This window comes from Equus przewalskii, chromosome 29, assembly GCF_037783145.1.
Source record: "Equus przewalskii isolate Varuska chromosome 29, EquPr2, whole genome shotgun sequence".
In the NCBI taxonomy this organism is placed as follows: Eukaryota; Metazoa; Chordata; class Mammalia; order Perissodactyla; family Equidae; genus Equus; species Equus przewalskii.
Window position 1 is genome coordinate 46,283,079 of NC_091859.1, and position 25,796 is coordinate 46,308,874.

The following is a 25,796-nucleotide window of genomic DNA, read 5'->3' on the forward strand; positions in this document are numbered from 1 at the left end:
GGAAGGGGGTGTCCAGTCCCCTGTCCGTGTCCGTGACCCTCCGCGAGTGGCGGCCAGGCTTCGGGTAGGCAGGCGGAGAGACTGCAGGAGGCAGAGCGAGGAACCCCCTCTTCGCCGGAGCGGCTCCCGCGGCCACTGGGCCGGGCGAACGAGGGATTGGGGTGCGGCTGGTCCAGCCCACCCCTCCCGCATCTCCACCGTGTGCGCTACCACCCCCCCCCCCGCCCCCAGGGCGACCAGAGCCCCCAACTCAGCCTCTCGAAACCTGAGGAAGAAGAGGGACCAGTCATTGTCAATTCGTTTTAATTTAAATATTTTTTGCAAAGTCATCGCCGGCGCCGCATCTGCGTGGCGGGGTTGGGGGGGGCGGGGGGCGGAGCCACGCCGGGAGCCGCCGCAGGTAAACAGCCCCCTCCCCGCGCGGGAGCGGGGCCGCGGGCCCAGCCAGGGACAGCCGCCGCCCCCGCCGCCAGGACGCGCCTGGGCCCGGCTGGGCTGCAGCCGAGGCGGGGGCGGCGGCCCTGCGCCCCCCGCATCCCCCGGGGCCCCGGCGGCCCTACCTCTGCCCACGGGGGCGGCGGCCCTGCACCCTTTATCCCGCCCGGCGCCCCCCGTTCGGTCCCAGCGTCTGCTGCTACCCTTTCCGGCGCCCCCGCCCGTGCCCCCAGCCCGCGTCCCCGGTGTCCCCCACCCGCGTCCCCAGTGTCCCCCGCCCGCCGCCCCGGTGTCCCCCGCATCCCGCGCCCGTGCCCCGCTGCCCCGCCCGGCGCGCACCGCGCTCCCCCGCCCGCGCCCGCGCCCGCGCCCCCCGGGCCGCGCCCCCGCCCTCCATGCACCACCTCCTGGAACAGTCCGCGGACATGGCGACGGCGCTGCTGGCCGGCGAGAAGCTGCGCGAGCTGATCCTGCCCGGCGCGCAGGACGACAAGGCGGGCGCTTTGGCCGCGCTGCTGCTGCAGCTGAAGCTGGAGCTGCCGTTCGACCGCGTGGTCACCATCGGCACTGTGCTCGTGCCCATCCTGCTGGTCACCCTGGTCTTCACCAAGAACTTCGCAGGTGAGGCGGCGCGGGGGCGCGGGCGGAAGGGGCGCGCCCGCAGGTGTCAGCGCCTGGCGCGTCCCCTCTCAGGCCACCTCGCGACTCCATCCCACGGGGACCTGGCGGTGGTGGCGGCGCCCCAGGAGTCTCCCAGCAGACCCTCACACTCGCCCATCCCTGCACGTGTCGCCAGTCGCTGGGGCTGCCTCAGAGACCTTTCTTCTCAGATTTATTGTTTCTACCTTCCATTCGCTCACCATGAGCACCCGTGTGGACCCGTCCTGCACAAAAGAGGGGAGAGGTCTGGCGTGGGAAGGGGAGACCAGGAGGGGGAGTGGGCAGGATCCGAGGGAAGGAGGAGTGGCCAGGTGGAGACCAGAAAAGGACGGTTCAGTTGGTGAGAATGACAGCTAATGCCGGAGGTTGGCTGAGCCCTCGCGCTGCTGGGCAGGGGCTGTGGGGCGGGGTCCCTGAGGCCGGCAGGTTCTGGTCAGGTTTAAAGTCAGGCCTCCTGGGAGCACTGGGTGCCTGGGGAGGTCTGCACAGACACCATGAGGCCCGGCTGGGCTGGAGGCAGCCTGAGGCGGTGGTGGGCCATGGAGCCGCCTGGCCTAAGCAGGAGGCCCGGAGCCTCTGAAGGCTCATGCAGGTGGAAGGGGAAGCGGACAAGGCAGAGAAGGACGGGCAGAGTCGGGGTTGAGATGTGGAGGCCGTAAGTCAATAGAGGTGGGCCTGATTAGATTTGGTCATCGTGGGGTGCCTTCAGGGCCCCTAACAAGAAGTGCCCCAGGTGAGGCAGGAAGATGGACAGAAAGTGTGGGCCGGACTGTGCAGCCTAGGGACCTGGAAAAGGAGTAGCTCCTGCTGCCACAGCCCTCCTGAGGGGAAGGCTCGGGCAGGTGGAGACAGGAAATGGCGCCCTCCACCCAGAGTCTGGCTGGCAAGGGGTCTCAGGGCCCAAGTATCCAGGGAGGCCTCTAGGAAGCCCATCAGCTGTGCTTGAGGCCAGAGGTGCTAGTCCGTGGCAGAGGAGGTTGGGGTTCCTGTGCATCCTTCCAGGAGGGGGGAAGGATGTGTGGCTCTGTCCCCTGAGTGACACTGGCAGATGGTCTTGCACTCTGCATTGGCTCTTTCACAAAGGTCTTGCCTTTCAGAGGTCCCTGTGACCTGGGGCCGCTGGGCCTGAGCATGGACATTGTACAGGCTGCCTAATCTCACCGCAGGGCGGGGGCACGCCGGTGGCCAGACACTCAGACACTCCAGAGGTCAGGGTACCAACACCCGCGCTGGGAGGCACAGCATACTCAGATGTGGGCATGACCCCTGTGTGTTCAGTGACCTGCACGGTGTGCCTCGCATGTCTGGGCAGCATGGATGTATTCGTTTCCTGGGGCAGCTATAACAAATGAGCACCGACTGGTGGCTCAGAACAAGAGCTTTATTCTCTCACACTCTGGAGGCCAGAAGGCTGAGATCAAGGTGCAAGCCTCCAGGCCAGGCTCCCAGAGGCTCCAGGGGCAGGTCCCTCCTTGCCTCTCCGTGCTTCTGGTGGTGCTTCTCTGGTTCCCGGCTGTCCTTGGCCTTCCTTGGCTTCATTGCGGCGGCAGCATCCAATTTCTGGCTCAGTTTTCACTCAGGCATCTTCTTCCTGGGTGTCTGTATCCAAATTTCCCTCGTCTGATTGAATTGGGGGCCACTGTACTCCACTGTGACCTCATCTTAGCTTGATCACACCTGCAAAGACCCTATTTCCAAAGGTCACATTATGGGGACCAACGGTTGGGACTTGAACATCCTCTGGGGACACAATTCTACCCACTGCAAATACCCAGAGTAGGGCAAGCTCAGGACTCAGTCACCCTCAGGTGACCTCCTGGCACAGGGCCCCCACTGTGGTGTTCTGTTGTGAGTCCGGCTCACCCCATGTGGGGCATCAGCACCTGTCTGCATCCAGCCAGGCCTGGGCTTCTCCTGGTGTGTCCTTCATCCCTGGTCCTGGCAGTGCCCTTGGCCTCCCCACATGGGCCTGCCCCTTCACATCCACCTGTGTTTGCACACAGAAACGTGTGCACCCCTTAGTCCGACTGCTGATGTGGGCAGTGCATCCCCAGCATGGATAAGGAAGGCCTTCTGAGTGGTGGCAGGTGGGTGCCAGCATCTGCTGTCCAGCATCCAGACCTGAAACCTGCCTCTAGAGCATGCCCAGCCTGCGAGGCAGGTTTGCCCCACGGAAATCTTGTCCCCGGTCACAGAACGAATGGGGTTGGGCACCCAGCTGGGAGCAAGGGGCTCCGGCGCTCACCCCCACCGACCCTGCCTGGGGTGGACTCTGGGTGCGCCGGTCCTCCCTGTGTGCTGTGGACCAGGGGAGAGCTGTCCTCTCTGTGCCCTGGTTTGCTTGTTGGGGACACATTGGCAAATGCATGCTGGCCGTCAGGGTTGTGAGGAGCCGAGAAGGCGGTGCTAGCCCCCAGCCTGGGGCAGCCTCGCCTCGAAACCCACCAAATGCCAGGGCTGTCATGTCCCCAGGCTGAAGGGCGGCTCCTGGCCCGGGTTGCTGTGAGTAGACCCCTACCACACGGCCCCACCCAGCGGAAGTCAGAGGGGTCAGGTGGGCACGGCCGAGACAGAGGGGAGGGCAGAGCTGAAGGGTTGGCAGTTCCTGGGATGTTATTCAGGCCCCAGACAGGGGTACCAACAGCTGCTTTTTCTTAAAATGGCCCAATAATCGGTTCCGCGTGAGCTGGCTGCAGCTCTCCCAGCAGGCGGGTGTCCCCAGGTGTGCTCGCCCCGCTCAGCCCTCAGCCGTCCTTTTTGAGGAGGAAAGGCAGGGAGCACTTTGTCCCACAAGGACGAGGAGCATGAGCGGCCACGGGCCTCGGTAGAGCCAGGTACAGCCCCTCACAGGCCTGGGTGGGCCTAGAACCTGCGTGGCTGACAGCCCTCGGGAGGCGCTGCTGCTGCAGCTCAGGGGCCAAGCCCTGGGGTCTCCAGGTGGGCTTGTGAGCAGTGAGACCCCACCCAGCAGCTCAGGAAGAACAGCTCTGTGCCCCTGCCACCTCCCTACCCCGTGCTCTCTGAGGGTCCCCCGCTCCTGCGTAGTGGTCCCACCCGCCAGGCCCCCAGCACCCTGGGAGGATGCTCTTCGCACCACCCTGGGGGCGCTGGGGGAAGGGTCTGGGCAGAGGAGGCACAGCCACCCCGTGCCAGCTTCCTGCGGCTGCTCTGACAAGTGACCGCACGTTAGCGGCTAGGAACAACTGGGAGTTATTACCATCCAGTTCTGCAGCTCAGGAACCTGAGGTGAGTCTCATGGGCTAAGATTCAGGTGCCATCAGGTGCCTCCCTCCTGGAGGCTGCACGGGGAGCCTCTTCTTTGCCTTCCCAGCTTCTAGAGGCGCCACATCCCTGAGCTCGCCTCCTCCGCCTGCAAGGCCAGCCGAGGGGCCTCTTCTCCTCTCCGACCTCTGCTTCCACCTCACTCAGACTCTGAGCCTCCTGCCTCCCTCTTACGAGGACCTCTGTGATCAGTCAGGTCCCCCAGACAACCGGGATGATCCCCCTGCAGAGTCATGTCAGGTGACCTGGCTGCAGGTTCTGGAGATGAGCACACAACAGCTTTGGGGAGTTGGCCGCAGCGTCCCATGACGGCTGCAGGGTCTGGCAGCAATCTGGGGTGAGGGGCCTGAGAGGAGGAGGAGGGGCCCGCCAGCCAGAGCGGCAGGCTCACAGAGCTGACGGCACTGGGAGGGACATCCCCACTCCCCAAGTGAACAGGGCAGGAGGGTGGCCTGAGGGGCAGGCGCTGGCAGGATGGTTGGGGCGGCGGGCAGTGAGTCAGCTTCCATCTGGAAGGGCACTTGGGCATGGGCAGGCTGAGGACCCAGACTCAGGGCTAGGAGGGGACGCTGTTGAGGGCCAGGCTTGGCCTGGGGGTCAGGAGCAGCCTTCGGAGTGGTGCCTCAGGCCCCTGCACAGACTGGTTCTTCCCTGAAGCTGCATCACCAGCACCTGGCTCTTGCTCCGGAGTGACTTTCTCCGCGGCGCTGTCATTGGCCCGCGTGCTCAGCAATGGGGTTTCCAGGAGTACCCAGGACCCAAAGGACCTCTAGGCCACCGTGTCCTCTCTCAGGGGATAGCCAGGGGTCCAGGGTCCACACAATGCTGCCCTCTTGGGAAAGGGGCCCTCGAGAAGCTGGCTCTGTTTGCTTGTCCCCACTCAGACACCCTTGCTTGCCCGGGCAGGGACCCCATGGCACTGCCGTGTGTGAGCACCCTGTGCCCCAGGTCTGCTGTGATACAGTGGCTGCGCCCGTGCTCCCACCCAGAGTCAGGCCCAGCACCAAGGCCGCTGCAGCGTGAGCCGGAAGACTCAGAGCAGCACTTCCATGCGGGGCCACCTGCACACCTTTGCCTCCTCTGGCACCTGCGTGGCCGGCGCACCCTCTCTGCTGCGGCTCAGGGGCACTGTTAGCTTCTGCAGGTGCGGGCAGGTTGAAGGAGGAGGGAGACCCTGGTGGATGAGCCCACGGGGCCTGAGGTCAGAGTGGCAGAGCCCAGGAGGCGTGAGGAGGCGTGAGGGCCTGTGGGGCGTGCTGCTCTGTGGCTGCAGTGCTCACGGCCACTGAGAGCCTTCTTCCACTTCCCCTGTGGCCTCTCTGGAGCTGGGCTGGGGTCCAGCGTCCCGAGGCCTCCCTGCCCCCCAAGAGAGGAGGGTCGGCCACCCCTTGGCTTCCGGCTTGGCTGTGAGGACAAAACATAAATGAATAAAAAGCCATCTTCTCAACCAAGACAGTTAGTTCTTCTGCCTTCTCCAGCCCAGCTCTCCACTAGGCCGCAAATCCATGTCCTTGTTGGGGACCTTGGGCTGCAGATAGTTTTCCTGACCCTCCCAGGCCTCCTCTCTGCCCTTGTCCCTGGCCAGGCCCCCATCTCTCAGGTTCATGTGGCAGCAGCTTCCTCAGGGAGCCCCTGAACCCACCACCCACCAAGTCTAAGCCAAGCTCACCTGGCCCATCCACTCCTGCTCCCAAGCCCTCTGTGAGTCCCCAGGCCCCTCCAGACGACCATAGGACTGCACCCCCTGGAATGTTCTGTGGGCCCTGTTCTGGTGATCCCCAAGGCCTACTCTGAGCCCCCCTCAGCCCTCATGACAGTGTAGGGTTGTCAGCCTAGTGGCGATGGCCTGGGCTCTGTGCTCAGTGAGGGGCCGAGTGACCTCCGAATGCTGGGGCTAGAGGCTCTCCGTGGGCCTCTGTGGGGTCTCTGCCCAGATGTGTAGCTGGCTGCTGTCCCCAGCCCCCTCGGCCCATGCACAGCACCAGCAGTGACCATCTGCTTCTACGAGCGTCAAATGTGTTTCTCTGTCCATGCGTTCAGGGCTCGGGCTCACACAGATAGGCGGGCAGGCAGGCAGACAGACGTGTTGGTTCCTGCTGCTTCCTTGTCTCAGTTCCTGTGAGGTGAGGGCTTAAGCTGGAGCAGTGGAAGGCTGAGCAGACCCTCCCTGGGGGCTGTTCTTTGAGAGTGAGAGAGAGGGTTGAAGCTGTGGCGGGCCTGGCACATGTGCCACATGGTGGCTGTGGTCAGGGTGCTGGGGACAGTGCCCTCTGGGCTGGGGGCCAAGGCTCTCCTGGCCCACAGGAGGTCCTGCTGACCCTGGCTGTGTGGGGAGAGGGGCTCAAGCCTGGCCTGACAGCAGAGGTACCCGGCCTCCAGGGCTGAAAACATTAGGAGCCAGCACTGCACACAGGATGGCGCCACGCCTGCCAGGTTTACCCTTGGGGGAAGTGTTCACACGGACACCCCCGCAGGTGGACCCCTGTGTGGGCCTGAGCGTCACACACCTCCTCTTCCAGTGGGTTTGCACCCATCGTCTTCTGGAAGGGAAAACTCGAAGTTCAGTGAGGACTGTTTTTCCTGCTGTTTGGGAGGAGATCTCCACTGCTCTGCCTTCGTGGCAGACATAGTGGTCCTGCTGGTGACCGCTTCCTGCTGGACTCTGGGGGGTCACTGCCCCTGCCCACCCAGCGTCCTGGGTTCCCAGGCCTGCCCTCCCCAGGACAGTGGGTCTTGGGGAGAGACCCCTCACCCCTCAAGGGCAGGCAGACCCCCACTGGCTTCTTTTTCATTGTAACACCCTAACTGCCTCTGGCCGACAGGACCTGTCTTGGCCACCTGCCCTCCCTGAAGACAGAGCCCTGGGCAGTGCAAGGCCAGGGGCTGGTCCAGCTGTACCATTGGAAGAGGGCCCCTAGCTGAGTGGCATGGCCTGTCCTGCCCCTCTCTGGGACTCAGTTTCCCCATGTGTACTTGGAAACTTTGTGGCATTTGGAGATGGGCCTGAGGTTCCAAGTGCAGGTTGGTCTCCAGGGCTGCGGCAGGCAGAGCTGTAGCCCGTGCCGCAGGGGGTTGTCGTCTGTGTGTCGGAGATCCCCAGGGTGAGACCCCCACCAGCATGGTGAGGACATAGGGGAGGAGAAGCCGCCTGGGACTGGGGGGTTTCTGTTTGAGGCATAGCAGTCCCTGTGCAGGCAGCTGTGTGGGAGGGGCCCGGGGGTCTGAGCCGCAGCTGGGCCCAGCCCGCGTCCCCTCTCTGCCCGCAGAGGAGCCCATTTACTGCTACACGCCACACAACTTCACCCGCGACCAGGCGCTGTATGCTTGCGGCTACTGCTGGACGGAGCTGCGGGATGCGCTGCCCGGTGTGGACGCCAGCCTGTGGCCGTCGCTGTTTGAGCACAAGCTGCTGCCCTACTCGCTGCTGGCCTTCGCGGCCATCATGTACGTCCCCGCGCTGGGCTGGGAGTTCCTGGCCTCCACCCGCCTCACCTCGGAGCTCAACTTCCTGCTGCAAGAGATCGATAACTGCTACCACCGGGCCGCCGAGGGCCGCGCTCCCAAGATCGAGAAGCAGATCCAGTCCAAGGGCCCCGGCATCACAGAGCGCGAGAGGCGCGAGATCATCGAGAATGCGGAGAAGGAGAAGAGCCCAGAGCAGAACCTGTTCGAGAAGTACCTGGAGCGCCGCGGCCGCAGCAACTTCCTGGCCAAGCTGTACCTGGCTCGGCACCTGCTCATCCTGCTGCTCAGTGTGGCGCCCATCTCCTACCTGTGCACCTACTACGCCACCCAGAAGCAGAACGAGTTCACCTGCGCGCTGGGCGCGTCCCCGGACGGGCCTGCGGGCGGCGGGGGCCCAGCCGTGCGCGTCAGCTGCAAGCTGCCGTCAGTGCAGCTGCAGCGCATCGTGGCGGGCGTCGACATCGTGCTGCTCTGCGCCATGAACCTCATCATCCTCGTCAACCTCATCCACCTCTTCATCTTCCGCAAGAGCAACTTCATCTTCGACAAGCTGCACAAGGTGGGCATCAAGACGCGCCGGCAGTGGCGCCGCTCGCAGTTCTGCGACATCAACATCCTGGCCATGTTCTGCAACGAGAACCGCGACCACATCAAGTCGCTCAACCGGCTGGACTTCATCACCAACGAGAGCGACCTCATGTACGACAACGTGGTGCGGCAGCTGCTGGCCGCCCTGGCCCAGTCCAACCACGACGCCACGCCCACCGTGCGTGACACGGGCGTGCAGACCGTGGACCCCAGCGCCAACCCCGCCGAGCCCGAGGGCTCCGCCGAGCCGCCCGTGGTCAAGCGGCCCCGCAAGAAGATGAAGTGGATCCCCACCAGCAACCCGCTGCCCCAGCCCTTCAAGGAGCAGCTGGCCATCATGCGCGTGGAGAACAGCAAGGCCGAGAAGCCCAAGCCCGTGCGCCGCAAGACGGCCACGGACACGCTGATCGCGCCGCTGCTGGACGCGGGTGCGCGCGCAACGCACTACAAGGGCGGCCCCACCCCGGGCCCGGGCGCCGCCCCCGACAAGAAGCATGCCCGCCACTTCTCCCTGGACGTGCACCCCTACATCCTGGGCACCAAGAAGGCCAAGCCCGAGGCCGTGCCCACCGCCCTGCCCGCCTCCCGGAGCCAGGAAGGGGGCTTCCTGTCCCAGGCGGAGGAGTGCGGGCTGGCCCTGGCCGCTGCACCCACCAAAGGTAGGCAGGGCCAGGAGGAGGAGGGCGGCCCCCCAGAGAGCTGCCTGGTCCTGGGCAGGGAGTGGGTGTCCAGGGCCCCAGGGAAGGGAGGACCCCACCCTCCATACCAGGCACCTAGTGTGAGGAGGTCAAGGAGTGAACCAGCTGATGGCAAAGGGCCAGGGCGGCAAGATCCTCGAGGGCCCTGTGAGGCACACAGGAGGACAAGGCTGGGCCCCAGGGCCAGCAGGGACATACAGCAAGGTGCTCAGGCCCTTGAGAACGTTCTGGAAACGGGTGTGGCTGCTCCTAGTGCAGCTAGAGATTTGGCCCAGGCAGGTGGCTGTGTGCAGAGAGCAGCAGCTGGCCCGTCAGGCTGAGGCCACCTGTCCCAGGGCACCTTAGAGCCACAAGCCCCCACCAGGCTCTCTGCAGCCAGCCTGCCGGGTGGGGACCTGGAGGGGTCAGCGGCGGTAGAGAAAGGGGCCACCTGTGGGGTGTGACGCGCCTGTGTTCTTGGCTATTTGCAGATGCTTCGCTCCCTGAGAAGGAAATCCTGTACACAGGAGAGCCGGCTCGGGGCTCGCTTCCCCCCGGGGGCCCGTTTCACGTCTGTTCACCCCCGACAGCCCCCGCCACCGCTCCTCTGTCACCAGCCAGCCTGGGCAAGGCTGACCCCCTCGCCATCCTGAGCCGCAATGCCACCCACCCACTGCTGCACATCAGCACCCTGTACGAGGCCCGGGAGGAGGAGGACGGGGGTCCCCGTGTGCCCCCGGACGTGGGCAGCCTCATTGCCATCCCCCCGCCACAGCAGATCCTCATTGCCACTTTTGACGAGCCGAGGACAGTAGTGAGCACTGTGGAGTTCTGAGGGGACAGGGCTGCCTTGGCCATCACAGGCCCTCTGCATGACCGAGGTATGCCGCAGACCCCAGCCCCGAGTGGACGCGGCCTCTGCTTTGCCCAGCACCGCCCGCACCCCCCAGCCTCCTGTCCGCATGCCTTGGGGCTCAGCACTTCTCCCACCGCCCCCCCAGATGGCATCGTCAAGGTGCTGGCTGGGCCAGGGGTTGGCTGTGACCCCAGTGGAGCCCCCGGCCGGAAAGGGCCAGAGTCGCCCCCCACCCCTGCATCAGGCACTCGGCTGCGAGATGAAGAGTTTATTTTTTTAGTCAATTTTGTCTTGGGCCCAGGACACTGGCCTGTGAGGGGCTGGGCTGTGGCAGGACAGTTCGGATACTGAGCCTGGAAGAAAACTGGGGATGGTGGCACAGCCGGGCCTGGCCACTCCCAAGGGGTCCCGCTCAGGGCTCACCCTGCTGCAGGGACTGGGAGCCCTCAGGTGGGAGGTGCCAGGGTCTGCCCTCCAGTCAAAGATCAACATGCACTTTCTCCTTGTACCTGACACACCTGTACTTTATTGTACTCTGGTTACTGTAACTCGCTAGCGTGTGTGTCACAAGGAGACTTAGGATGCACTTCAAGGACGGTGTGTGTGAGCATGCGAGCATGTGGGCAATGGGCAAGGCTGCCAGTGTGCAAGTGGATATGTGTGTGATTGGGCGAGCATGCAGGTGTGTGCAAGTGTGTGTGTGTGTATGTGAGCAGGTGCGGGGGTGAGCAAGTGTGTGTGAGACTAGGCCTGCGCGCCAGTGTGCAAATGAGGGGAGGAGTCCAATGCAATAACCATGTCCCCACCCGGGCCACCAGCCCCCGGCTGAGGGCCCATGCCGCTTCCCAGGGGTCCAGGGCTGGCACTCGGCGGGTCTGTCCTATTACCTCAGCCACGGCAACAATGTGACAGTATTAACAAGGTAGCACCGAGCATATCAATAAATACTATTCTGGTACCACCTGAGTCCCGAGTGGTCCATCCTGTGGAGGCCTGTGCTATGGCGAGACCTCCCACATCTGGGCACCTCCATCCAACCTGCATGACCCTCCCTGACCTGCCATTATCACAGGGGGATGCTGGTGAATGGCAGGGCCGGGGGAGGTGCTCCGCTGCCCTCCAGGTTGCCCAGGGCCCTGCTGAGCCCCCAGCAAGGCAGGAGCATGCTGCTGTCACTCATGGTTGATGTGTCATGGCATCTGGCTAACATGTGTGCACTCTGGGCCCTAGGGTGATTCAGGGGGCCCCTGCCCCACAGGGCTCAGGCTCAGCGAAGATGAAGGCATGAGCCCCCAGGAAGCTGTCCCCTCCATCATGCTTGGGGGCAGGAGGCCATCGGATACACTTGGGGGGAACAGAGATAGCTGGCAAAACCTAGGAAGGCTTCCTGGAAGAGGCACCCTTGATGTGCTCTGGAGATGCTCATAATGTCAAAAGGGTCCAGGGTGGGGGGCCTTCATCACAAGGCCCAGGACTCGGGTGGGGATGAGGCTGGTCCCGTGGGTGCAGCACAGAGCCACACACACACTGCAGGCCACAGCAGGTGACCCTGAGGGTCTGAACAAAGGCAGCTGAGCCAGAAACCCATGGGGGCTAGAGCAGGCGGGGTGCAGCCGAGATTAGAGTGGACCTGACTGGCCTGGGCTCCCAGAAGCTCTCCGCAGCCCCACCACCACCACCACCGTGGAGCAGCCCTGAGTTGCTGCACTCAGCAAGACCCCTCCACGGTCTCCAGCTCACCCTGCATACAGGGACGGCAGCAGTGCTCCCGCCCCAGTGGCTTCACTGAGAGTGGAGACGGTCCCAGAGTCCTGAAGTGTGGTGACTCCATCTCCTGCACTTTCCGTCCTGCCAGTGAACACATGTGCTGCCAGCCCCAGAATGTCTGCACCCACACCAGTCCAGGCCCTTGGTGTGTGAACTGACCCCTTGTCCTGGTTTGCTGGGGAAGAGAAGGGCCCAAGTCACCGTCCCGTGGAAGCAAACACCTCACTGCAAGTGTGGGGGATGCCACCCTGCCCGGCGAGTGCAAGAGGGTGCCCTGTGGGCTCCAGTGTTCTTTGAAACACCCTCGCACCCTCCGTCTCCTCGCTCCTTCCCCCAGCCCGGGCAGGGTGGCCAGGCGCTGCTGTCCCTCTCACAAGGCAAGAGGTCAGAGAGAACCCTGCACCCCATCCCACACAGCGAGGACTGGAACCCAGGCCTCTTCCCACCACACCAGCACAGTGTGGGCATCTCAACCAGACTTGCTCCAAACCCCCGGGAAAGTGCCCCAGAGTGGACCATGGCGCAACACCTGGTAAATACCCGCTGCCTTCCTGTGCGAAGGTGGCCAAGGTGGTCCGTAGGGTGGAAGCGATCTGTGCCAGCACAAAGGAAGGGAATAGTGAGAACTGGATGGAGAGAGTGGGGACAAGAAGTGTGCGCCCTCCACCAAGGAGGACAGAGGCCACCCTGAGGCCAGCCAGGCCCCTCGGGGACCAGGAAGCTATGTGGGGGTGGAGCCTCTGTGTCTGCCAGCAGACAGCCCAGCCTGGTGCCAGGAGTGGATGGGGGATTATCTCCCACATCAGCTGGACCACAGGAGGGCCACCCCCAGACTCAGAATGCGGGAAACTGTGACCCCTACAAGTCACAGTGCCAGGTGCAGCTCCTCAGAGACCCAGGGCTGGGGCCAGGGCTCTCCTGGAACCTGAGGGGAAGCCCAGTGTCCGGGTCTGGGTGCTGAAGGACTGGCCCTGCAGGCCCAGACCAGGCACGGGGCTTGAATGCACTACCCCTCACTCCCAGGCCTGCAGGTGGCCTTTATAGCTCCAGGCTGAGGGGAGGACAGCCTGCCAGGGGCAGTCATTACTGAGGCCCCCACTCCAGCCCGTGGCCCCAGAGTGACTTGTCCCATGTCTCTCTTCTCCCTTTTTCCCTCAGCGGAGCCCCTCCCTCTCTCCCACAGGCCAGAGCAGGGGAGCAGGGACACAGCTTCCTGCAGACTGGAGTCCTGGCCACAGGGCAAGCACAGGTCAGAGTGCCTGGGGCAGGGACCTGGCCGGGTTCAGGGTCGAGGAGGTGGGCACGAGCTTCAAGGGTTCCAGCTAGGGGTCGAGGGGAGCTGCTGGGGGTCCAGGCGCGGGGCCAGCAGGCAAGCCATCACTACACCCACTACCTGCCTGGCGCCCGGCCCAGCCACGGCCACCAGGAGGCTGGTGTGGCCCAGGATGAAGTCCTGGGCGCCGGCACCAAGCAGCCGCTGGCGAGCAGCGAGTCGAGGGTACACTGTGACCCTGGGCCCAGGGGAGCCCGCGCCGTCCACCTACAGCCCGGCCACAGCCCCTCAGCGCCCAACGTGCACAGCCACTCCGGCAGGCCGCCAACACCACGCCGGACGCCGGCAAGGCGGGGGCCGGGGCGCTGCGCCGGGGGTGAGGCCACCGGGGAGAGGGCGCTGAGAGCGCAGCACCGGAGGAGGGGCGGGTGGGGAGTCTTGGCGGCCCTCTCCCACGCCCCGAGGCTGCTGGCAGCCGCCTGCTCGGCCAGATGGGGACGAGGGTCCAGCCTCGGGACCCTCGGGGACCGGGCCCCTCCGCTGGCAGCAGGACGAGGGCTCCAGTTCGCCAGGGTCCGCCTGTCCTGAGGCCCCCGGCCCCTCCAAGGGTTGGGGTCCCGGCTTCCGGCCGGGCCAGCCCTCCTGGGGACCCTGACCGCCATGCAGGAGTCTCGACGGCCCCCGCCCCGGCTGGCTGCGCGCCGACCGGGAGGGCCGAGTGGAGCCCACGTGTGCGCTCCTCGCGTTCCCCTATGGGCTGTCCTTCTCGTGCGGGACTGACAGTTCTGTATCATTGGACGTAAAACCACCCCGTGGACGCCGTACGAACGTCATCCCCATTTTACAGACCGGGAACTGAGATCAGAGAATTTAAGAGCGTTTCGCAAGTTTGCCCTGCAGGGGTGGCGGGCCGAGGACTCGAACACACGGCCGCGTCACCGCCGCCTGCGTCCTGGGACGGGAGGTGCCAGGGGCCCGGGGGGCGGGGAGGTGCTTCCCGCGTGCGGGCCCCTGGGAAGTGTAGTCCGCGAGTGCTCGCGCGTAATCCTCTGGGAAGTGTAGTCCGCGGTCGCAGGCCGGGCGCGCCGCCCGGGCGGGCGGGAGGAGCGCGGAACTGCGCTTCCCGGCATGCCGCGCGCCGCCCGCCCCGCGACCCCGGCCCGCCCTGTCCGGTGGGGCGACGAGCCGCATGGAGGCCGGCTGAGGAGCGCCGCCGCCTAGGTACGCCGCGCGGCGCGGGCCTGGGGCGAGGGGCGGCGCGCGCGTCGGCCCCGGGGGGCGGGCCGGGGTCGGGTCGGGTCCGGTCGCGGGCGGGGTCGGGGGCCACCGGGCTGCAGGTCGGGCCCAGCCAGGTCCCAGCGTGGAGCCTCGGCCAGAAGGGTCAGCCCCGGCCTCCGAGGAGGGCGCGCCGGGCTGGGGTGGACGGCGAGGGTCGCGAGGTCTGGAGGGCTCGAGTGGAACAGGCCCGGGCCGGGGCTCGAGGTCGGCGTGGGGGTCGGGGTCGGGGTCGGGGTCGGGGTCCGGGGCAGCGGCGGGCAGGGAAGACGGCCCGGGGTCCGGGGTGAGGCGCGGGTCCCCACCTCCCCAGGCGGCGGTGGCAGAGTCGGGGGAGACCCCGGGCCCCTCGGGCTGGCGGAGGAGGGTTGCCATACGGACAGAGCCGCCGAGGTCCCCCGCCGTGTGCCGGCCACACTTGGGAGGCCTGTCAGTCCTTCCTTGTTTCCGCGGAGCAGCTTTGCTGAGACGTGACTTACTGCTGCAAAGTTCGCACACCGTCTGTAAAGACTGTCCCGGGAAGGGAGTCGCGGCTGCCTTGGCGTCAGCATCTCAAAAACAGCTGGGCACTCCGCTGGGAAGTCTCCGCTGCCGTATGCGGCCCCGACAGCCTCATTAGGAGGGCTGCGGTTTCCAGGTGGAGTCCTCCTGGCTTTCGGCGTCGGGAGAGGCGGATGTGCAGGCCGTTGGCTCAGTGCGCCTCTTTGTAGGCTTGGCTCTCCGTGTCTGTCCCTTTTGCTGCTGCTGCTCCTGTTGTGGTGTGACTAGGAGAGAGCCTTGCCCCTGAGGCCGTGGTCAGCCTTGCACAACAGCCATGACGCTGTGGTCTGAGGCTGCCAGGCAAAACTGCCAGGAGAGGGCCTGGCAGGGTGGATGTGCAGGCCTGCACCCTGCAGTGGTGGTCAGTGTGGGGACCCAGCCCTGGGCAGCCTCCAGGTTCTAGGAGGGTCAACCAGGTGTGATGGGCAAGGAGCCTTTAGGGGCTCCAGCTCAGATGCAAGTTGGCATCTGATCCCAGACTTAGCCACAGCTCCGTGAAGCAGGTCCTGCCAGACCCAGGGGGTCTCCGTGGTCAAGGGTACCCAGGCTTCAGAAGTGGGTGTGTAGGGGATGTCAGGGGTTTGGCCCCACCCTGCTGCCTCGCAGCCAGTCATTTCCTTCTGCAGCTGGCTGATCTGTCCAGTTTGGGACCCCTGGCTTTCTGAGCAGGCCCTGTGGGTTGGTTGGGAGGTACGGATTTTTCTGGGAACTCTATTCAGTGCTGGTCAGTTCTTGGTCAGCACTAGGAAGCCAGGCTGGGGTCTGAGAGGCAGTTTGTGGCTTCCCAACTTTTAGAGGGATGAGTGGGAGAGGATGGGTGTCTCAGTCTACTCTGCCGCCATAGCATAGTATGACAGACTGGGCAGCTTAAACAACAGACTGTTTTCTCCCGGTTCTGGAGGCTGGAAGTCCAAGATCAAGGTGCCAGCTGATTTGTTGCTGGTGAGGGCTCTTTCCTCCTGGCTTGCAGGCGGCTGCCTCCTCACTGTGTCCTCACTTGGTGGAAAGAGTGCTCTCTGGTGTCTCTTCTCATAAGGGCACTGATCCTAAGATGAGGCACTGCCCTCATGGCCTCATCTAAATCTAATCACCTCCCAAACGCCCCCCTCCAAATACCATGGGAGTTAGGGCTTCAATATATGAATTTGGGGCGACCCAACTCAGTCCACAGCAATGGGACCCAGGAGAGGGGACAGCTGCCTATGCTGGGCAGGCATGAACCTGCGGCCTGCCACTCACACTATGAACTGTCTGCTGTGCTCAGGTTCTGTCCTGAAACAGACACCCAGCACCACATTTTCGATGCTGATAACCTCGTGCCACACAGAACACTAACAGGGCTGCACACCTCGGGAATCCCTAAGACCAGTGGGGCTTTTCCTGCCCTTCGAACTGGGCGTCTTCTCTGGTGCTCTCAACAAGATGGGTCCTCTCAGAGCTGTCAGGAATTCCCACACGTTTAGAGTTTGTTTTCCTGGAAGTATGTGGGTGATTCTGCTGCTGTCATCTGCGTGGAGGTTTATAATTTCCGAAGCCAGATAGTGGTGTTGTCCCTTGCCACACATAAGGAGACAGGCTAGGGGAACCCATATTGCGGTGTCTCCTGAAACCAGGCCACTGGTTCTTTGCGTACCCCTTGGGTTTTGCCTCTACCCTCCATCTTGGGGACAGGAGACCATGACCCACTGAGGGAAGCCCAGAGGGGTATAGAGGTCGTGGGCTGAAGTGACATCTGAGTGTGGCACCTGTTTTGCAGCTGGGAGAGGGCCTACTGTGTGTGGACAGGCTGGGTGGCTGGGTGGCCACTCTAACCACCTCTGCCTTGGAGGCAGGAGCTAAGAGTCCTCGCAGGTCGAAGCATCTTGCCCACGGCCGCACAGCGCTAAGTGGCCCGTCTGAGATCTGGCCAGCCCCGCGGCCATCTCCCGCAGCACGGTTGCTGGCAAACCAGCTGGCCTGTTTGCCAGATGACCTGGCCTTAGGTGGCCTTGCTCACGAGGCATCTTCCAGCTCTTGTGCCCAGCACCTTCCCCAGGCCATGCTCAATGGACGGTCCTTGGCCGTGACTGCTGTTGGAGGGGACTGAGGCGTAGCTGGATGTGGCAGAAGTGTCCTGATTTGTCCGGGTGTCCTGGCGAGGGCTGGGCCCTGGAGACTGGGTTAGGAGGGGGCACATTTATCCCCCTTTGTGGTGTCAGCCAGGGGTCTGCTGGTCGCTGCAGGGTGCAGAGGTGTGATGAGCTGCCAGGACTCATTGCTCCAGAGATTGTGTGGCAGGAAACCAGAAAGGATGCAGGTGCTCCATGGGCAGCCGCCTGTGGGTGGGGGGCGATGGGGGCCAGGCCCAGTGGTCTGTGAGTTTGGGCCCTTTGCTCCCCTCCAGGCAGCTGGGAGAATCTTGGGTCCCAGCCATAAATACTTGAAAATGCATGGTGGTGAGCAGGGTGTGGGAAGGGGATTAACAGTCCCACAAGGGTCTTACCAGGGACCCTGGCTGAGGCTGATGCAAACCAGAGTACCGGAAAGTGTGTAGACCTGATAACATCAGAGAGAGGCACGCCTCAGAATCACGAGCTCTTAGTGCTTAAAGGGGCCTCAGTGGCCTTCCTGCCTGACCCCTCCTAGGCTAGGCACCTGCCTCTCAGGAGCAGCTGCAGAGAGCAGTACAGGGAGCTCAGGGGGACCCAGGTCCTGGCGCTGCAGTTGGGTGCCCCAGCCTTGGGGTTCAGGGCTTGGCTTCAAGCCAGACAGGCTTGACTGTCCCCGCCCGCAGGAGCCAGTACCCAGAAAGGCGCGTGGAGTGGGCCTGGAGCCTGTGCACAGTGGGGCCTGCCTGTCCCCCACAGGTGCAGGCTTCCTCCTGGCCTTCAGAGGGCGGGTCTGGCCAGGCTGGGTGCAGGGAAGGCTAGGGCAGAGGCCAACCCAGACCTGCGGTCGCCACACCCATAGGAGGGAAGGCTAAGGCAACGTGGTGGCCTCCCGTTGGCTGGCTGTCACAGGAGCCTCCCCAAGACAGCACGGGATGTTTTCTTAAGAAGTTACTAGACTCTGGCAGCCTGTGCTGCTCAGAAGTAAGAATCGTTTCTTCCCCATGTAAAGCCAGACTGAGGACAATTATCTCCAGCTTCGCCTTCTGGGCCGGCTCGGGAACCTGAGAGGTGCACAAGCCCCAGCCCCGACAGCTGGGCCCACCCTCCAGCTTCAGGCACAGCTCCCTGTTTACATTTTCATTGGTGCCTTGCATCTGAGGTTGGAGGCCCTGGTGGTAAGGCCACGAGGTTGGGCAGAGGCCTGGCCATGCTCAGGCCGGGTGTGCTGAGACCGGGTGCCAGCATGCCCAGTGGGAGGAGTGCAGTGCCCTGTCCTGGAGGCCAAGCCAGGCCCAGACCTCTTACCCCCTGCAGAGGCCCACTGTGTCTGACTGCCAGGCTGGACACCGGATCAGGCGTTTGGTGACATGGGGACAGAACCCTGCGCCTGCTCTGAGCCGCCTGCCCAAGATGGTTCCTCTGGCTGCAGATGAGGAAACGAGCTCGGAGAGGGGCCGGGCACGGAGCCCAGGTCTGTCCTCGCTGCAGCTGTGTCACCACGGGGTGCAAAAGGGGAAGGAGCCTGACCTAGTGCCATGCTTATTCTGTTATTTGTTTTCCCTCTTTATTATGAAAGTTTTGAAAAATGTGCAGCCATAGTGAAAGTGCAGTGAGCCCTGGCGCGTCACACAGCCCTGCGGGTCCGCCCTGTGTGTCCCCCAAGCCTGCTTCTGAAGCACATCCAGAGGTTGTTTCATTTTGTCCATAAGTTCACGTCTGACAGATACAGACTCTTTAAAACAAAACCATGATACTGCACCACAACTAGAAATAAATCAGAACAGTTCCTTAATGTGACACCCTCCAGTCACTTGTCACATTCCTCCAAAGGGCTCATCATTTCCAGCAGCTTTCTCGAGCTGAGCCCTGGCCAACGTGGCCGAGCCCAGCCCGTGAGCTGCGCTTGCAGCCGCCCAGTCCTTTGGCAGCAGGACCCCGGCTCCTGCAGCCTAATGCGCAGGTGGACCCATGGGCCGTGGTGGACTCTGGTTTGGACTTTTCAGCGGCATCTTGGGGAGGTGCCAGCGTCCAGTCCGCCTCTGCAAGTGCCGCCCCTGTCTAGGCGTAAAGGCGTCTCCGAATCACGCCGGCACCGGGCTTTACCCGTCCCTCCCTCTGCTGCTTCCCGTGGCCATGCTGACGTCTGTGATGTCATTGTGTTGTCACCCACACCGTAACTCCTGAGAGTGGGACAGCAGCCACAGCGTGTATCCCAAAGAGCTGCAGCAGAGGCCCTTCCTCAGGGCGGGAGGGCTGGTGCCCCCGAGCTGCCCTGGAGCCCCTCGGCCCTGCACAGCCTCCCTGGGTGCTGAGGGTTTAGTGCTAACTTGACACACAGATTCACTTCTCTTTTCCTTTTTTTAGGGAGTTTTGTAAATTGTGTTTTGTTGCAAAATCACAAAGGAAATGTCCAGGAGTGCCCGGCTGCCCCCGGGGCGTGGGTGGCCAAGCTCCCACTCTTCCTCTGTTGGGTAAACAGGAGGGAGGGGGTGAGTCCCGCTCTGCGGGGAAGTTCACTGGCGGGCATCACTCCTGGCCTGAGTCCTTGCGCCTGCCTTGCTTGGCCCTGGGGAGCCTGGGCCTCAGTGTCCTGTGATTGACGGGGCTCGCGTAGGGATCTGGTGGCCAGTGGTGTGGGGCAGGGAGGCCTCAGTCTCACCCACAGATCATTTAGGTCCATTGGAGCCCCTGACGGAGCCCGAGGCACACAGAGCCCCACGCGTGGCCCCAGGGCTCCAGGTGAGGACGCGCTTCCTGTGTCTCCTCAGGCCTCACTCATCGGTGTCGGGAGCTGCTGCCCAGCCATGGAGGGGGAGGAGGAGCAGCCACCTCGGGAGGTCAGAGGTCTGGGCTGGGGTGCTGGGGGCCTGCTTCTTGAACAACCTTGGGCTCAGGGCTGGGCCAGCTGCTTAGCAGAGTGTGGGGTCCCGGAGGATACCCCCTCCTTGTTGTGGCCTCCTAGGGTCACTCTGGCTGTTACTGTGCATAAAACATCTTGTGTTTTCTGTGGTGTTCCTGGGTCAGTTGAGGGAGCCCTGGGGCAGGGTGCCCTGGACGAGGGCTGCGTACAAGGTGATTACCACAGACAGACTTTTAGTTGTGGGAGTATATGGCCCCCAGGGCCTGGGAGTTCCCAGGGGCTGTGGAGCAGCTGCACGAATCCTGGGCAGGCCTGTCAGGGCAGGTGGGTGCCCTGAGCCTGGGCAGGCCCGGAGAGGGTGGGCATCTAACTCAGACACTGTCCTCCCCTCTGCAGGCTGACACGGAACCTGTTGTGATGTCGGGGGCCTCAGACGTGGTGCCCAGGGTCCTTTCTGGAGAACCCCAGAACCTGTGTGCGTCCTCCTAGGATCACTCGGTGCTGGGCAGGAGGGTGGGCTGCTCCCTGGCTGGCAGGGGCTCGGACTGGGTGACCTCCCAAGTCTGTGGTGACCCCTAGCCCCCCCGGGCTGTTGGGAGGGGTCGAGAGTGAGTGGGGTGAGCGGAGCTGCAGCAGAGGCCCTTCCTCAGGGCGGGAGGGCTGGTGCCCCCGAGCTGCCCTGGAGCCCCTCGGCCCTGCACAGCCTCCCTGGGTGCTCCGCTCCTGGCGGGTGCTGAGTTTGCCAAGGCCCAGCCCGCTTTCCTCAGGGTGGGGTCTGGTCAGATGGCGCCGTGCCCAGTCGCACACTGTAGTGAGCGAGGACCAGTGGCTTTGCATGCACGCGGCAGCTCATCCGGGCTGGGAGGGACCCCCTGTGGACAGTGCTGCTTGTTGGCACCATCTGGGTTCCAGGGTGCATGTGGCCCCCACCTGGCACCCTTGCAGTCCTGAGAGCCTGGGAGCCAAGGGGCTCTGTGGGCGGGTGTCCCCAAGCTGTGCCTTGCTGTCCTTGCAGCTGACGTGGATGCTTTCAACCTGCTCCTGGAGATGAAGCTGAAGAGGCGGCGAGAACGGCCCAACCTACCGCGCACCGTGACAGAGCTGGTCGCCGAGGATGGGAGCAGGGTGTACGTGGTGGGTACAGCCCACTTCAGTGATGACAGCAAGAAGGACGTGGTGAAGGTGAGGCCCGTCATGCGGGTCTGACCCCAGGCAGGGCCATGCCCCTTTCTGTAAGCCTCCTGTTGCTGGGCCACTACACCAAGGCCCCTCCACAAGGAGGTTTCCCGTTCTACAGGCCCTAGGCTCAGCCGCATGCGGGTTTTCTTTTTAAGGACAAGTGTACCTATTTTGCAACTTCCTCTTTTTAGTTGCTTAAAGAACTGAGTTGTCACCACAGCAGATAAGTTGGCCCTGGGGTTGCCGGGGGTGGGTCTCTCAGGCCTGGCCTGGGCTCTGCCCACAGGGTCGGGGTCAGGGTCAGCGCTGAGGGCAGGGCACCAGGGCATAAGCCGCGTGTCTGTTACAGACCATCCGAGAAGTGCAGCCTGATGTGGTAGTCGTGGAGCTCTGCCAGTACCGCGTGTCCATGCTAAAGATGGACGAGAGCACGCTGCTGCGGGAGGCCAAGGAGATCAGCCTGGAGAAGCTGCAGCAGGCTGTGAGGCAGGTGCGGCCATCGGGCCGGCGGGTGGGCTGTGCAGCCACTCGGCCACCTCCCTAGTCAGCTGCGCCCTGCCGAGCCCCAGGGGGACCTGGGGCCATGCTCCCTGCTCTGCCCACCTGTGAGCCCGAGGCCTCTGGTCAGCGCAGAGGTGCCCAGCCCACCCTGGGGCTTTGTCTGGTTGAGGACCCTTCACCCTGGCCCCTGGTGGAGGGGAGGCATTTGTTGGGTTTCGGACAAGGAAGGAAAAGGTAGACGATGCTTCATCCCCAAGGGAAGAGGCCGCAAAGACTCTGCGTTTGCTGAGCAGATCTCTGGTGATGCGGGGCTGGTCTCAGTGCCATCCGACCTGCTTGCCGGCCCAAAGCATTACCCCCTCCGTGTCTCCTGCACGTGGGCCCCAGGTACAGGGCTGGAGTCAATGCACACCTATAGACACCCCGAGGGGGATATGGTCAGAGGAGTTGGGGTCTGGGCTGGAGGGGTGGGGGGAAAGGGGCGTCCACAGGGCAGAGGCCAGGCAGCCAGTCCATGACAGTGTGGCCCTGAGGCAGGCCTGCCTTGAGAGGGTTGTCCAAAGGGCTAAGGGACAGATAAAGGGCCAGGAAGGGCCTCGGAGTGTCCACTGTGGGCATGGGCGCCTGCTGCCAGGCCCTGCTGAATGTCAGCTCAGGGCCCTTGCTCCGCCCCTGGGCACAGAAAGCCATGTGCTCTGTGCTAGTGTAGCCGCTCACCCTCAGGCTCCCCTCTGCCTGCAGAATGGGGTCATGTCTGGACTCATGCAGATGCTGCTGCTGAAGGTGTCGGCCCACATCACCGAGCAGCTGGGCATGGCTCCTGGTGGCGAGTTCAGGGAGGCCTTCAAGGAGGTAGGTCTGGGCTCCGGGGGGTGCTCAGGGCTTGGGAGCTGCCCTGGGGCCTGAGGGTTCCCCAACCGACACCTGGCCTCTGCCCAGGCCAGCAAGGTGCCTTTCTGCAAGTTCCACCTGGGCGACCGGCCCATCCCGGTCACCTTCAAGAGAGCCATCGCTGCACTCTCCTTCTGGCAGAAGGTCAAGTTGGCCTGGGGCCTGTGTTTCCTGTCCGATCCTATCAGGTAGGGCTCACTTGGCATCCTGGAAGACAGCCCTTTCTGGGAAAAGTGGCTAGTGGCTGGGGGATAACACGTAGAGTGCCCAGCCCATACCTGTTCTGGCCTGGCCTGCCGTGCAGCACATCCCTCTCACTCTGGGCCTAAGCTGCCTTGAACAAGGCCTTCCTGCCCCTTCCTTCCCCTGTGAGCCCAGACAAAGGGTGCCTAGGTCCCTGCCCTGGGTCAAAAGCACCAGCTTCCTCTTGGCCGCCCCATCCCTGCGGGGCTGGCAGCACGCCCTTCTGCCTCCAGCAAGGATGACGTGGAGCGGTGCAAGCAGAAGGACCTGCTGGAGCAGATGATGGCGGAGATGATCGGCGAGTTCCCCGACCTGCACCGTACCATTGTCTCAGAGCGCGACGTCTACCTGACCTACATGCTGAGGCAGGCCGCCCGGCGCCTCGAGCTGCCACGCTCCTCTGACGGTGACGGCCGGCCCGGGCGGGGGCTCCCTGGGGCCCTGTCGCTGCTAGCTGGGTGCTGACGCGTCGCTCCCCTGACAGCCGAGCCCAGGAAGTGCGTGCCTTCTGTGGTGGTGGGCGTCGTGGGCATGGGCCACGTCCCCGGCATCGAGAAGAACTGGACCACTGACCTCAACATTCAGGAGATCATGACGTGAGTGCCGCCTGCCCACCCCTCGCGCTCCCCAAGCACAGAGCCAGGCTGGGGGGCTGGGCTGGGGCTGGGGGGGGCACATGCCCTCGAGCCAGGCCCAGCCCACCTTCCCTCCCCCAGCGTGCCCCCGCCGTCCGTCTCCGGCAGAGTGTCCCGGCTGGCTGTGAAGGCTGCCTTCTTAGGCCTGCTGGGCTATGGCCTGTACTGGATGGGGCGCCGTGCCGCCAGCCTGGTCCTGTCACTGCCCGCCGCCCAGTACTGCCTGCAGAGGGCGTCCGCAGCCTGGCCGCACAAGTAGGAAGGACAAAGAGAGCCACCATGTCTGTTGGGGCCACACGTGGCCGCTCCTGTGTTGCAGCCGAGGGGCGCGGGGGCCGGCCCCCTGAGGAGCTTCTGGGTGCCACCCCCTGTGGGGGTCCAGGCCCAGCCTCCCCTGCCCTCCCCCAACCTGCCCAAATAAAGAATTATTTAACTGCTCAGAGCTCAGGCTTCCCAGCCAACCCTCCCCCTTCAGGGGCCGTTCACAGGGCTCAGGGGCAGCAATGGGACAAGCTGGTGGGGAGGGGCTGAGGCACACGCCACCCCTCTTGCCCTCGGGCCCAACCTCACTGTGCCTTCTCACGGGCCAGCGGCAGGAGTGCCTGGCCCGGGAGCATCTTGTGGTGGGTTCCGGGCCGGTGGGTTCTGGGCCATAGGTTCGGGGCTGGCACATCTGGGAAGGGCTGGATCGCCCCATGCAGCCCTGGCATGGCTCCCGGGAGCCTGCCTCCCAAAAGGGCAGCTTGGCCAAGCTTGGCGGCCTGGACCTGCACCAGCACTGGTTCCGCCTGCAGAAACTGGGGCTTTGGCTTTTAAAAATGACTGAACTTTTTTCACTCAGGTAATTTTAACTTAAAAGAAAACAAACTGAAGCAAATGTCAGGAAATACTAGCCTTAAATCTGGTTGGGACAAAGAGGACATGTTTTTCTTGGGATCTCAGTCCTGAGAGGTTGAGTGTGTGGGAGGGTCAGCTTTGGCAGTAGGGCCAGGCTGGCCTCCGGGTGCTGCCCTTCCAGCTGCCCCCTTGGTGGCCTCCAGCCAGTGGGGGATCCAGGTCTGCCGCCCTCTCAGTGTGAGCCTGCCTGGGCTGTGGGCAGTTGAACTTGCTTCCTGTGCCTCTGGCAGGGGGACCCGGGAGTCACCGTGGCCCTCAGTGGATGGATGGCGTGTCTGCCAGTTTGCAGTTGTGTCAGCACGTGCCCACCACCCTCCCGCTGGCCTGCTTCTGCTGGTCCAGACAAGCCCAAGGTTGGGCTGGTCCCACACAGCACTTCCGCCCCAGTCGTCACTTGTGTGCGCAGTCAGTCGCTCCTGGTTGTCTGTTTACGACATTGCATCTGTGCAGCCCGTCTGGGGCCCAGGGCCACATTTGATTGTTTGTGTTGATTCCATGTCTGACCAAATCAGGTGAAACCCATGGCCGTGAGCTGGGCTAGGGAGCCTTGGGCTGGCTGGACCATGTCCTTCCTGTCATTCACACGCTCGTGTATGCGTTCCTTAGAAACTGAAATAAAATCTTATTTTAGAAGCTCCTGTTTTGTGAAATGTGTGGAACCTGGACTCAAGTGACAGGGAGGGGGTTCTCCCCTGGACCACGGTGCGGAAGGGCAGCAGGGGCAACAGGCCTGGGCTGGGTGGCAGGATGCTGACGGTGCTGCCTTGGGTCCTGGGGGACTTAACCGCCACCACCTGCCTCTCAGCACAGGATACAGGTCCTGGGGCCCTGGCACCTGCCCATCCCAAGCATGGACCCTGGCCCAGCGAGGGCACCAGCCAAGGAGAAGTGTACTCAGAGGAGCCCCCTGCCCTCACCCTGCTCAGCCCCTGACCCTGGCATGCGACCCAGGCATGCAGGAGGGGAGGAGGCGGGGTGAGCCCAGTGGCCTGAACAAACTGCTCTGTAGGGACCAGCAGCTCAGATCCACCCAGAAAGAGGACAGCGAGCCCCAAGGTGGCTTGGGCCTTCCCATGGGCACAGAGGGTGGCTGGGAGCATGGGGGGCTCGGCTAGCAGGGTTGCAGGGTGGGCTCTTCCTCCACGTCTGCCTCCCAGGGAGCCTGGCCCCCCACCGTGCAGGGTCTCCTTGCTCTCTGCCTCTCTGTGTCCCAGGTCAGCTCCATGGTGCAGCTTCGAAGGCTGGTAAGAGGGGCCAGTGGGCTGGTGGATCTCACTAGCCTGAGGTAGGCTGAGGGTTCCCAAGGCTGCCCCTGACGAATCTTCTCTCCACAGGTCCAGCTGGTGTTGCTGGGACCCCGAGGTCTGGCAGTGCAGGGTAGGACAGGGAAGGGCAGGCTGGGCACAGGCTGGGCAGCCTCTGACCTGTCACCTGCAGGTCTGCATCCAGCAGGCCTCACTCCCTATGAGGACCAGCCTGGGGGAGAGGCAGACGAGGACAAGGCCCTGCTCTAGTCTCATGTTAGGGGGGGGCCAGCCGGACTTGGGGCAGCCCCCAGACCACTGCTGGGCTGGGAGGAGCAAGGCAGGGAAGTCAAGGCAGACCCTCCAAGGGCAGCAGGTGAGGTCCGTGTTGGACCCATCAGGGGAGAGGTGGTGTCCAGGGACAGCAGGAGGAACTGG

General features: G+C 63.7%; 2 protein-coding genes across 4 annotated transcripts; both read left to right on the top strand.

Annotated features, from left to right (window-relative positions):
- The first annotated feature begins 213 nt into the window (after positions 1 to 213).
- Positions 214 to 10,921, top strand: PANX2 (pannexin 2). 2 transcript variants are annotated; one of them, XM_070599243.1, is made up of 4 exons: positions 214 to 400; positions 852 to 1,056; positions 7,644 to 9,089; positions 9,599 to 10,921. In XM_070599243.1, the coding sequence occupies exons 2-4, from the start codon at positions 861 to 863 to the stop codon at positions 9,940 to 9,942; spliced, it is 1,986 nt and encodes a 661-aa protein (XP_070455344.1). In that variant the 5' UTR covers positions 214 to 400; positions 852 to 860; the 3' UTR covers positions 9,943 to 10,921. The 2 variants fall into 2 exon arrangements, with proteins under 2 accessions (XP_070455344.1, XP_070455343.1); XM_070599242.1 differs by lacking the exon at positions 214 to 400 and having other exon boundaries at positions 431 to 1,056.
- A 2,980-nt stretch (positions 10,922 to 13,901) lies between these two features.
- TRABD (TraB domain containing) lies at positions 13,902 to 24,747 on the top strand. 2 transcript variants are annotated; one of them, XM_070599244.1, is made up of 10 exons: positions 13,902 to 14,224; positions 19,677 to 19,745; positions 20,165 to 20,243; positions 20,784 to 20,950; positions 21,297 to 21,437; positions 22,190 to 22,300; positions 22,388 to 22,527; positions 22,816 to 22,988; positions 23,067 to 23,178; positions 23,299 to 24,747. In XM_070599244.1, exons 2-10 carry the CDS (start codon positions 19,713 to 19,715, stop codon positions 23,474 to 23,476), a joined length of 1,134 nt encoding a protein of 377 aa, XP_070455345.1. In that variant the 5' UTR covers positions 13,902 to 14,224; positions 19,677 to 19,712; the 3' UTR covers positions 23,477 to 24,747. The 2 variants fall into 2 exon arrangements, with proteins under 2 accessions (XP_070455345.1, XP_070455346.1); XM_070599245.1 differs by lacking the exons at positions 13,902 to 14,224; positions 19,677 to 19,745 and adding an exon at positions 19,382 to 19,647.
- The last annotated feature ends 1,049 nt before the right edge of the window (positions 24,748 to 25,796 follow it).

Bases quoted from the DNA above. Each gene is read 5' to 3' on its own strand.
- PANX2 (XM_070599242.1), top strand. From the start codon at position 831: ATGCACCACCTCCTGGAACAGTCCGCGGACATGGCGACGGCGCTGCTG. The intron at 1,057-7,643 runs GTGAGGCGGCGC...CTCTGCCCGCAG, and splicing joins CTTCACCAAGAACTTCGCAG to AGGAGCCCATTTACTGCTAC. The intron at 9,090-9,598 runs GTAGGCAGGGCC...GGCTATTTGCAG, and splicing joins GGCCGCTGCACCCACCAAAG to ATGCTTCGCTCCCTGAGAAG.
- TRABD (XM_070599244.1), top strand. From the start codon at position 19,713: ATGGAGGGGGAGGAGGAGCAGCCACCTCGGGAG. The intron at 20,951-21,296 runs GTGAGGCCCGTC...TGTCTGTTACAG, and splicing joins GCAAGAAGGACGTGGTGAAG to ACCATCCGAGAAGTGCAGCC. The intron at 22,301-22,387 runs GTAGGTCTGGGC...GCCTCTGCCCAG, and splicing joins TCAGGGAGGCCTTCAAGGAG to GCCAGCAAGGTGCCTTTCTG.